This window comes from Schistocerca cancellata, chromosome 2 (assembly GCF_023864275.1).
Source record: "Schistocerca cancellata isolate TAMUIC-IGC-003103 chromosome 2, iqSchCanc2.1, whole genome shotgun sequence".
NCBI lineage: Eukaryota > Metazoa > Arthropoda > Insecta > Orthoptera > Acrididae > Schistocerca > Schistocerca cancellata.
The window spans coordinates 763,452,382-763,463,243 of record NC_064627.1 but is presented as its reverse complement, the minus strand read 5'-3'; the positions used below and the strand labels follow the sequence as shown (position 1 = coordinate 763,463,243).

Below are 10,862 nucleotides of genomic sequence, written 5' to 3'. Positions count from 1 at the left end.
ATCTTGCTTTGATAACCTCCTTACTGACTTGTGGGAACTTCTCATAATGTCAATGCAAATTCTCTCAGTAGTTTCAGGGGTCCTCGCTGTTGATCGCCTCTTCCTCTGCACATTTTGAACGGATCCTACAGCTCTCCATTTCTGTACAGATCATGAATATTGCTGGTCGTGAAACTTGCATACCAAGATACTTCGCTTGAAACATTTCTTTACATCCCTTGACGGAGCCTGTCTTCATGTAATACTCCACAACATATAATGCTTGCTCTAATGTAAACTGCCACATGTCTAACAATTCAATAATACGAGCTTCTCACAACTACTGACGCACGAATGCACAGCTACACTCAATTTCCCGATGAAGTGGAATGTTGCCACCTCACACGCAGTGCGACTGGAGATTCTTAGCAGGTATGCGGGGCGTAGCGTTTTCATATGGAACCACTGTATTCCTTTAACCAATTTCATTTAAAGACAAACGTTAATTTTATATGGTTAAAACAGTTATTTTAGTAATCTGCGATTTTTCCATCCCCTGCAACATAGAAACTACAATGAAGAGCCAAAGAAACTGGTATACCTGCCTAACATCGTGTAGGGTCCCCGCGAGCATGTAGAAGTGCCGCGACACGACATGTCATGGACTCAATTAATGTCTAAAGTCGCGCTGGAGGGAACTGATACTGTGAATCCTGCATGGCTGTCCATAAATCCGTAAGAGTACGACGGGGAGGGGGTGGGGTGAGGTCTCGTCTGAACAAGGCATCCCAGATATTAAGCATAATGCTCAATAACGTTCATGTCTGGGGAGTTCGGTGGCTAGTGAAGTGTTCAAGCTCAGAAGAGTGTTCCTGAAGCGACTCTGTAGCAATTCTGGACGAATGTGGTGTCGAATTGTCCTGCTGCAATTGCCCAAGTCCGTTGGCATGCACAAGGGACATGAATGGATGCAGGTGATCAGACAGGATTCTTACGTACGCGTCACCTATCATAGTCGTATCAAGACGTATGAGGGGTCCCATATCACTCCAACTGCACACGCCCTACACCATTACAGAGCTTCTACCAGCTTGAACAGTCCCCTGCTGACATGAAGGGTCCATAGATTCATGAGGTTGTCTCCATACCCACACACATCTATCCGCTCAATACAATTTGAAACGAGACTCGTCCGACCAGGCAACATGTTTCCATTTATCAACAGACCATTGTCGGTGTTGATGGGCCCAGGCGAGGAGTAAAGCTCTGTGTCGTGCAGTCATCAAGTCTACACGAATGGGCCTTCGGCTTCGTAAGCCCATGTCGATGAATGGTTCGCACGCTGACACTTGTTGACGGCCCATCATTATAATCTGCAGCAATTTGCGGAAGGGTTGCATTTCTGTCACGTTGAACGATTCTCTTCAGTCGTCGTTGATCCTGTTCTTGCAGGATCTTTTTCTGGACGCAGCGCTGTCGGAGATTTGATGTTTTACCTGATTCCTGATATTCACGGTACACTCGTGAAACGGTCGTACGGGAAAATCCCCACTTCATCGCTACCTCAGAGATACTGTCCCATCATTTGTGTGCCGACTATAGCAACACTTCAGATTCACGTAAATCTTGATGACCTGACATTGTAGCAGCAGTAACTTATCTAACAACTGTGCCAGACACGTCTTCTGCCTGTTTATGTATCGCTGTATTTGAATACGCATGCAAACACCAGTTTCTTTGGCGCCTCATTGTATTAGTCATACATACAATGAATTGAATACAATGAATTGAATACAATGAATTGGACCTTTTTCGTATGAAGTTTAAGATAATTGAATTTTATACTGGGAAACATCTTTGCTTGGAACTACAGTTTTTGAGTTATTCGAGAAAAATGTAAAAAGTGAGCCTTAAACGTACCCTACGTTAACGGCCACAACCCACTGGTCAGAGTTTTAGGTACATGGTTCATGACTCTCCCTTCTAGCACTGCAAAAATCTGTGACTACACGATTTTTTTCAAAAATGTTCAAATATGTGTGAAATCTTATGGGACTTAACTGCTACGGTCATCAGTCCCTAAGCTTACACACTATTTAACCTAAATTATCCTCAGGACAAACACACAAACCCATGCCCGAGGTAGGACTCGAACCTCCGCCGGGATCAGCCGCACAGTCCATGACTGCAGCGCCTGAGACCGCCGCTCGGCTAATCCCGCACGGCACGATTTCTTCCCCTAACCTTCTTTCACTGGTGGTATTCTTTCTACCTAACAGTGTTCAGTGACATATTTTTCTGGTACTTAAGACATAACTGAACTCCATTAATTTGAATATCAGATATGGAAAGAGACACTTATAGCAGTGGGCTGAAACAGGAGAAAGAATTATTTATTCTCCAAAAGTGCTATGTAGCTACCAGTGTGTGTGACTCTTTATCTGGACTGCTGTGCTCTTATAAAAATAGCACAAGCTGTCTCACCCTAAAGAGTGCTGTCTTCACATGTGTTCACTTACCACCGTCCCTATTATCGATCGCCGTGCGAGGTAGCCACACGGTCTAGGGCGCCCGGTCATGGTTCGAGCGACTCCCCCAGTCGGAGGTTCGAGTCCTCCCTCGGATCTGGATCTGATCCCATAGAATATTACCACAAATTTCCAAATTTCTATCTTCGAACGTAGTGCTGAAGTTGTTTCTCACATTTGCACATTGAATAGCGCACTTCGTTTCTCACCTTCTTACGTTAAATAGCATACTTTTGACCAATTTGGAACTGCAGCTCTACTGTAGGTGCAACATCCGTCACCTTGGTAGGGGTTCTTTGTACAGTACAAATGTCTAGGGTGAAGAACAAAATAAGACCCAAATGTTCAGCGTATCTCTACAGTGCTGGACCGTTTATTGATGAGCGTACATGTAAGCGACCAGTGGTGGCGTTCCGGTACTGGCTGCCCCCTACTTGCGGCAGTGGCAGACGCCCCCTTTGCAGTGTCCGCCCTTGTAGCCTCTGTTCATCGTGATGCAGCGGACGGCGCACATCGAGTCTCCCGCGCCGAAATCGATCAACGCGTCACACGTGTAGCGCACGTGGCGGTCGCCGTGGTGGTGCTCCTCCCCTGGTGCTGGAAATGAGCAACATAGCTGTCAGCAGTCGGTCACAGACGATTTGGGAATCGAATTTAATCATGAAAAACCCGTGAAAATAATGGTGTTTATAAAATTTAAGGCGTGTTCTTGCATCACGGGGATGACTGTGCCATGTCCCAACCCTGCCACCAAGGAAATCCCTGACAGTGCAAGGAGCTGATCACAGATCCAGTGTATAGAAATCAGACGTGCTCATCACTCAACCACGGAGGTGGACGCTTAAGATGATACGGATATTGACAACATGAGAAATATGATGCGTGATTCACCTGGGGAACAAGAGGCAATGCTGGCAATGGTAAGGAGAGCGAATAACAAGACGACGATGGAAGTCTTCATGGCAAAATCCTCTCCCACTTGGATCTGCCTGTGCTGCGTACCTGCTGCATGGTCTTCCGCGACAACTCGGCAGTATATATAGACACCTGGGTGAGGCCACGTGCGTCCTCCAGCAGCCTGGCCCAGTGCAAACAAAATGCATGTAGAGGCCTCTTTTGCGACTAAGGTAAGTGTGCACAGTGTTTGTCTTTCTCAGAAAGAACAACCTTCTACGACGCTGCACGCAAGTTGCAAGTTACGTTTCATCGACAAACAAAGCTAAAGCTTCAGCGACATCCGCCACATATGAACAAAAACAGGAAATGATCAATTGTCACAAAACGGTAACACCTGCAGCAGCCGCGTCGTTTATATTTGGTACAGGAGGGACGAACCTAGTACAACCCATTTCCTCATCTTATTGTCTCAGATTAATGAGGAGCACGCCTCTTCTGGAAACTTCCAATTTGCTGATGCTGTTTCCTCAATCTTTTCCTGTACGGGCATTCGTGGTACGGTGAAGAGGACGCAGCATCTGAGTTGAAATGACTCTTATCCGTGTTCTCATTCATGGAAAAGTTCTTTCAGAGATATCCCAGTCTATTTCAACATCCACAAGAACGTTGTAGGCACATTCGGACGCCTAGATACATTATCAAATATCAGATTATTGTCAGCAAGTACAAAAATCACATTATATTGTATACAGGCTCTGAGCGAGGACAAAGAAAAAAATTTGCCTGTTATCCACTGAGTTCTTGACATAATTAGCTACAGACAGCCGTGATATGTGACCACTGCGCGAAGTCATTTCAAGTGGTCACCAGGGATGAACGTGGTAGCTAATCTCTTTTAAGGTTGTTTGTATTATATTACTGAACCAATAAGTTATTAAAGAAAAATTGTTCTGTGCTGTATTCGGATTTAATGACGTTTCGGGGAATTCCAAAGAATCGCAATAGTTAAAAATTAATTCATTCGTGGCGAAAGAGATAGTGGCAAAATATCCTGAAATTATCCTGTGCAGTCCTCCATTGCGAGAATTTAATATCACAGCCAATCACTTTAATCAAGATATGACAATTTATATATCAACTCCTAAGTTAATTATTTACGTATGAATCTGTTACGCTGGAGGTGCGAACCCGGTGCCGGAACGTTTGTAAAGTCAGCATTCCTTTCGTTCTAGTAAGGTGAGGGGTATATGCGCTGCCACTTATTAGGTTTATTAATCAATCGAATGTGTTTCTTTCGCAAAAATCTCTAGGTAGCCAGAAACTGTACGAAATGCGAGCGTTTATCCTACGATATTGCTTGAATAAGAGAAACGATTATTACACATAAGTTTTCTCAGGTATTGTGTACTTGGGCGCGCGGGGCACGGTTCGCGTGCCCCCCCCCCTGCCCCCTCCCCCCTCCCCCCTGCCGCCCCACGACTCCCCACCGTCGGAGGGCATGGGTGTGTGTGTTGTCCTTAGCGTAAGTTACTTTAAGTTAGATTAACTAGTGCGTAAGCCTAGGCACCGATGACCTCAGCAGTTTGGCCCCGTAGTCCTTACTACAAATATCCAATTTTTGTATTGTGTAGTTGGCAAAGATACTGATCACTAATTCAAACGTCTCAATGACTTCGCAAACTGGGTGTCCACAACTCTTTGATAAAGACAAATTAAAGACTGAAGGAAAGGTTAGAGTTCAATGACACCTCAAGCGGAAGAATTAATAATAATCAACAACGTAACCTTGCAATGCGTAATTAATTCTACTGCAATTAACGCGATTTTTATAATCTCGCGGTGAACTTCTCCATTTCAGGAAATGTAGACTTGGTTTTAACAACTGCTCAATGCAAAGAGAAACATTGTTTGAGTCTGCTCATGTTTTGTTAGAAGTATAATTGTTTTGCTGGTGATAGAAACGTGATGAAAAAGAGGAACACGCTAAACTTGAATTTAGCAATGAAATGGTAAGAGATGAAAAGCTTGTGATTGTTCGGCTGAACTTCAAGAATCACTTGCTGAATGTCTCTTATGCTACTTCATTAGAGTTGTCCTCTCTTTTTGGACAATGGTGTTTCTTCACGCACATCCCCTTGTCTCATTCTCTTTGTTTTAAGAAGAATTTTAAGAACTATTCTGTTGAAACAGAAGCCTGGGAACCCATGCCGTTGTGACTGAGAAGTTGCGTCAGTCACTATGTGTTGTTTACTAGTACTTGCATGGGTGCTTGACTGCTATGATACACCAAAATTAAATTTTCACTCTGCAGCGAAGTGTGCACTGATATGAAACTTCCTGGCGCATTAAAACTGCTTGCCGAATCGAGAACTGAACTCAGGACTTTCGCCTTTCACAGTGCAAGTGCTCTACCGACTGCCTACCCAAGCATGACACACGACCTGTTCTCAGTACATCTCGTACCATACAGACCTCGCAGAAGTTCTCCTGCGAAACTTGCAGGACCAGCACCCGTGGCAGAAAGGATGGCATAAGATAGGATGTGTCTGAATTTATTTATGACATCTAAATCTGTGCTTAACTTGTTGAACATCTAAGAATTCTTGACTGAAACAAACTTATCGCTCCCTTGCAGAGTGAAAATTTCGTTCTGGAAACATCCTCCAGGCTGTGGCTAAGTCGAACTATCCCTTCTTCCAGGAGTGCTAGTCTCGCAAGTTTCGCAGGGGAACTTCTGTGAAGTCTGCAAGATAAGACGAGGTACTGGCGGAGGAAGTTCTGTGAGGACAGGTCATGAGTTATGCTTGAATAGGTCACTTGGTAGAACACTTGCCTGCACAAGGGAAAGGTCCAGAGTTCGAGTCTTGGTATGACAAACAGTTTCAATCTGAAAACATGTTTCATATGGGCACACATTTTGCTGCCAGTGAAAATTTCATTCTGACATGTGATAGCAGTCAAGCACACTATAAGCAGTAGTAAAAAACATGTAATGTGACATGACATAACTTCTCGGCCACTGTGGCATCGTTCCTCATCTTTAATTTCAACAAAATAGCTCTTAAAATTCTATTTCAACAAAAGGAAAAAACTAGGGGGTGGGCGTGAAGCAACACTAAATCCGAAAAAAGGGCCAACCTACTACCTCAAATTATGAAATCGCTATGAGCTGAAATTTGGGAAACTGTGGCGAATTCATTTTCTTGCCTTTGCAATGAAGAACAAACATCTTCCACAACTAGTTATAACCATACTACAAGCTGATGACAACGGTTTAGTTAAAATATCTGAGGATTTTGGAAAATTATTAATGTGGTCAGAAGAAAATGGTATTTTGATACTGAAAAGCGTAGGGCGCATTTAAAAAAGTGCAAAATAAATGGAAATACGCTGCCAGAAAAAAAATTACTACAACTTTTCACAAGTTTCCAGTTCACACAAGATTAATTGTTGCAACAGTGCATATGGAGCACAAGAAATGACAACAGTTAAGGATCAATAGCACAACCGGTTCTGAGGTACCAGGAATTGACCCATGCTGAAACACCCATATTAGGATGTGATGTAGCCTCCACAGAAGACAGTGCAGGAGCTGACTTTGGCATCCATTTTATTGTACATATGGCGAATACTGTCCTGGGATCTATTACGCCACGTCTCCTCTACGTATTCACATAGTTCTGTAAGAGTTGTTGGTTGACGAGTTGCATCAGTCACTTCTCGTCTCATCATATCCCACACACGTTTTACTGGAGACAACTCAAGATATCGTGCTGGCAGGGAAGTTGCTGCTCGTCTTGTAGATCATGTTGAATTTCACAGGCAGTGTGAGGGCGAGCATTATCTTGTTGTAACAACACATCACCTTTCCGACACATACCGAGCACTGGTTAGAGTCCCCTCTAGACACAGCCCCAAGGGAACGAGAGTTGTAGCCTATTTCAGTCCAGACATAAGGCCTGGCATGAGGTTAGTGTGTCTAGGATGAGTACACTCTACGAGATGGCACTCACCAGATCTACATCAAACGCGCAAAGGTCTGTGTAGGTTCACTTGGAGACCACCATGATTCTTACGAATGCATAAATTGAATCCAACGTGATTACACAAACAGACGGGACACCAGTTAAAGAGAATATCTGGATGCACATATGAACTCACATCGTAAATGTAAATATGTAATGTTAAAAACTACACTTTTAATCGAGAGAAGAAAGTGCATTGCTCGTTATACCACGCATGTGAATACCGAAATATATGGGGCTGATAAGTTTAAATTCTTACCTAAGCAGAAGATAGTGTGAATAATTAAATGGAAAATCAATGTAGAAAAACAAATATTGATATAATTTGGCAGAAGTACTGGTTTCACCGCACTCGGAGATACTGTAGTTTATCTATGATAAGTAGATACATAACAATATACAGTATATGACAGGACATTACAGGTCGATTAGAACACAAGTAAACATAGTGTGCACGTAAACATAAATCAAGTAGTTAATAGCGAAAATGAGAACAGTTACTATGAGATGATACCCTTTGCGCTATTGCACATGCCAGGGATACTCTCTGGTATCTGTGGAAAGGAAGTTTTGCCCTGCCAGGAAATAGCCATGCCGACACTTCACTGCATATGCCACTTTGCACTACTGGCCATGACTACACCTGCCACTCAGAGCGGAATATTACATGGAGAAGGAAATGTAATTAAATGACTGTACTTGCTGGATGGAATAATTAAGGAGTTGTTCACGGAGGAATCAAACTGAATGATTGAATAAACGACTGTGTATACGTCCACCGCTGGTATGTCTGCTGCTTCCCCACATGTCTGGTGTCTTCCAGAATATCTATGGGCCTTACAATACCTACAGAAATTCTGAACCCATCATAAAAAGCCAGAACTACTGTTTGATTTTTCGACAGCTGAACCACACCTGCACCAAACCTGCTACAGCAAAAAGCAGTGCGTAGCTCAGTGCTACTAGTGGTAGTGGGAAATGACCAATGGAAACGTTTCAATCCTGTTCTTGAGACTGAAGCCATCAGGCGTCAATGTTGAAATAATTTCTTGGCGGTGGTTGGGGTCACATGAGAGCTGGAGGACATTTGGGAACCCGAGCAAAGATAGCAAGCAATTAGTGGACCCTGTGGGACAAAGCTGGTGTTTTAAAAGTGTGTTGGGTGTTTAAGTTGAGGCTGAGTGATCCTCAGAAAACAAAAAAGTTGTTCTGCCTGGCAGAAAGCTTCGAAAGTGTGCACCACCACATTTACGTGTATGGACTTCGGAACTGGTTAGGTCATTCACCAGGGCAGATGTTGCAATTTAACTTGTGTACATGCACTCGAGGGGAGAAATCACATAGCAGAGCGTGCAGCCTTTGGGTAGATGCAGCTCATGATTAACACACTGATTGTTGTACACTTAGTGCTGGATGTTTCACCACCAGTCCAGCCTAGGCACTTGGAGTTAGGCATGAGGCCCGCTGTGGCCATTGCCGGCCCCACAGCGTTAGGCATGCGGTTCTACTGCTGCCACCAGCAACCACACTGCAGTCAACGTGTTATCAAATGAAGTGGACTTGGGAAGGTTTACTAAAAGGCAATAAATTCCATTTCGTCACGTGTAAACTTTAAGACTGCTATTCTGTTTTAAGAAGGAGACTGTTGGCAAGAGCTGCTGGAAACCAGTTCAAGACAGTGAAGTGGTTGATTGTAGTGCTCGGTTTCCAATCTGACGATTGGATCTGACAACCTTTTTAAAGTAGTTAGACTCCTTCGTTCATTAGTGAAATACGGCTAGTGAAAATTTTAACCGTCTTTTTGATCAGAGATAAGTGGTTGACCCTTATTTAGTGAAGTGTAGAGGAATATCTGCCTCTGGCAAAAAAACGTTTCCGAGGAAATCCGGGTAGCAATACATCTTGTAATTTGCCTAGAGTGACACCCAGACCAACACAGAGACAGACTTCTCAGAGGTGGCATATCTTGACAGAAGTTAAGCACTTGTGATGTTGCTCCAAGAAATCTGTAACTCTACAAAACAAAATTCACTTTTCTTTTTGCGTTGTCATCTTGTTGCCCCAACTCCTTCTCGGGGTATCAGCAGTGCTCCAACAGCAAGCTGATAGTGCTTGCAAGCCAGATGGCTGGCCTCTCCTAACTGCTCCCAGTGTAGACGATGGTGGGAGTGGTTCATTCTGCCATCTGTGTGGCAGTGACGTGACTGCTTGGGCAGCCTTCATTACTACCTCGACCATCTGGTGCAGCGTCTAGCGAGGCAGGTGGCAGCTTTCAGCTGGCAGTGATAGCATTGCCGCTACTGCTGCCTGCCGCGGTGGTGACGTCATCTGCAGGTCGGCTAATTTTCCTCCTCACTTGAAACAGCTTCTTATTTCCTGCGTCTCCTCTGCAATGACAAGCACAGGAAATGACTCCTTCTGTGTCCTGGGCGGTTTTATACGTGTCACAGACTGCACAGCAAGCACAGGTTCTTCTTTAACTTGTTCGGGTTTAGCACAATGTGGGAAATCATTGAACATTACCTTCAATAGCTCATCAAGGATTGTGGCGTGCTTGTAGAATGGCAGCGACAGTGCTGCCACCTGACTCATCACCTTTGTGGAACTCTCGCAGTTCGCGAGGCGCACACAAACCATGTCATCCCACGTAGTATTGGCGGTGTAGACAGCTGTTGCCCATCGATCAAGTCACTGCAAGAAGCCCCAGTAGTCGTCTTTAAATTCAGTGACAACTGGTCGTAGTTTGTGGTTGACCTTCCTGGAGTCAGAGACTGGACGGCGAGGGATGGTAACATCATTGCTGGGTTGGAAGGCGTAAAACGACAAATCCATAGGAGGATATTGGAGAGGTATGGAGAGTGAAAGGCATTAGTGAGAGAAGAGTGTATGAGAGGGTAGATGCCTTCAATATGAGTAGTTGACGAAAGTCACTCATAAATCAGCAACGCTCTGGTCGTCCCAGTACGGCCATAATTGACGAGAATGTGGGACGCGCTGACACCGTGATTCGTGAGAACAGACGTAATTCTATAGGAGCTCTAGCCAAGGAACTGAGTATCTGTGTCTGTTACGCTCGTAGCATTGTTAATGAAATTCTCAAGGAGCGTTTTTTGTGTGGATGTTCACTGGTGAATACAAGATGATGCGTATTCAGGCTGCAACATCATTTCTGACGCTGTATAACACTAAAGGCAAGACTTTCTGACACATATAGTCCGAGGATGCAACGCAATTATCGATATTACCAGTATTGGTCTTATCTGAATTATTTTTCTGGTATTACCCAATGCGAGTTCTGTATAACTATGCTCCTTGATATAACTTCGATGTAAATGTTTTATTCTATATTTATAATAATTTGTGCAATTGTAGTTAATCTATCAACATAGTATGAAAAGTAATGTGCATCAAAAGAATAGAGAAGCTGAAAGTT

At 43.9% G+C, this 10,862-nt stretch overlaps 1 protein-coding gene across 1 annotated transcript; it reads right to left on the bottom strand.

Moving 5' to 3' along the window:
• Positions 1 to 2,851: 2,851 nt before the first annotated feature.
• Positions 2,852 to 10,066, bottom strand: LOC126158362 (uncharacterized). The gene is made up of 3 exons (XM_049916438.1): positions 9,953 to 10,066; positions 3,399 to 3,585; positions 2,852 to 3,104 (listed from the first exon to the last, which is right to left on the bottom strand). Exons 1-3 carry the CDS (start codon positions 10,064 to 10,066, stop codon positions 2,938 to 2,940), a joined length of 468 nt encoding a protein of 155 aa, XP_049772395.1. The 3' UTR covers positions 2,852 to 2,937.
• Between the last annotated feature and the right edge of the window lie 796 nt (positions 10,067 to 10,862).

Bases quoted from the DNA above. Each gene is read 5' to 3' on its own strand.
- LOC126158362 (XM_049916438.1), bottom strand. From the start codon at position 10,066: ATGGTTTGTGTGCGCCTCGCGAACTGCGAGAGTTCCACAAAGGTGATG. The intron at 3,586-9,952 runs GTAATGTTCAAT...GCACTGGGCCAG, and splicing joins TCCTTGATGAGCTATTGAAG to GCTGCTGGAGGACGCACGTG. The intron at 3,105-3,398 runs GTGAATCACGCA...GCTCATTTCCAG, and splicing joins CATTGCCTCTTGTTCCCCAG to CACCAGGGGAGGAGCACCAC.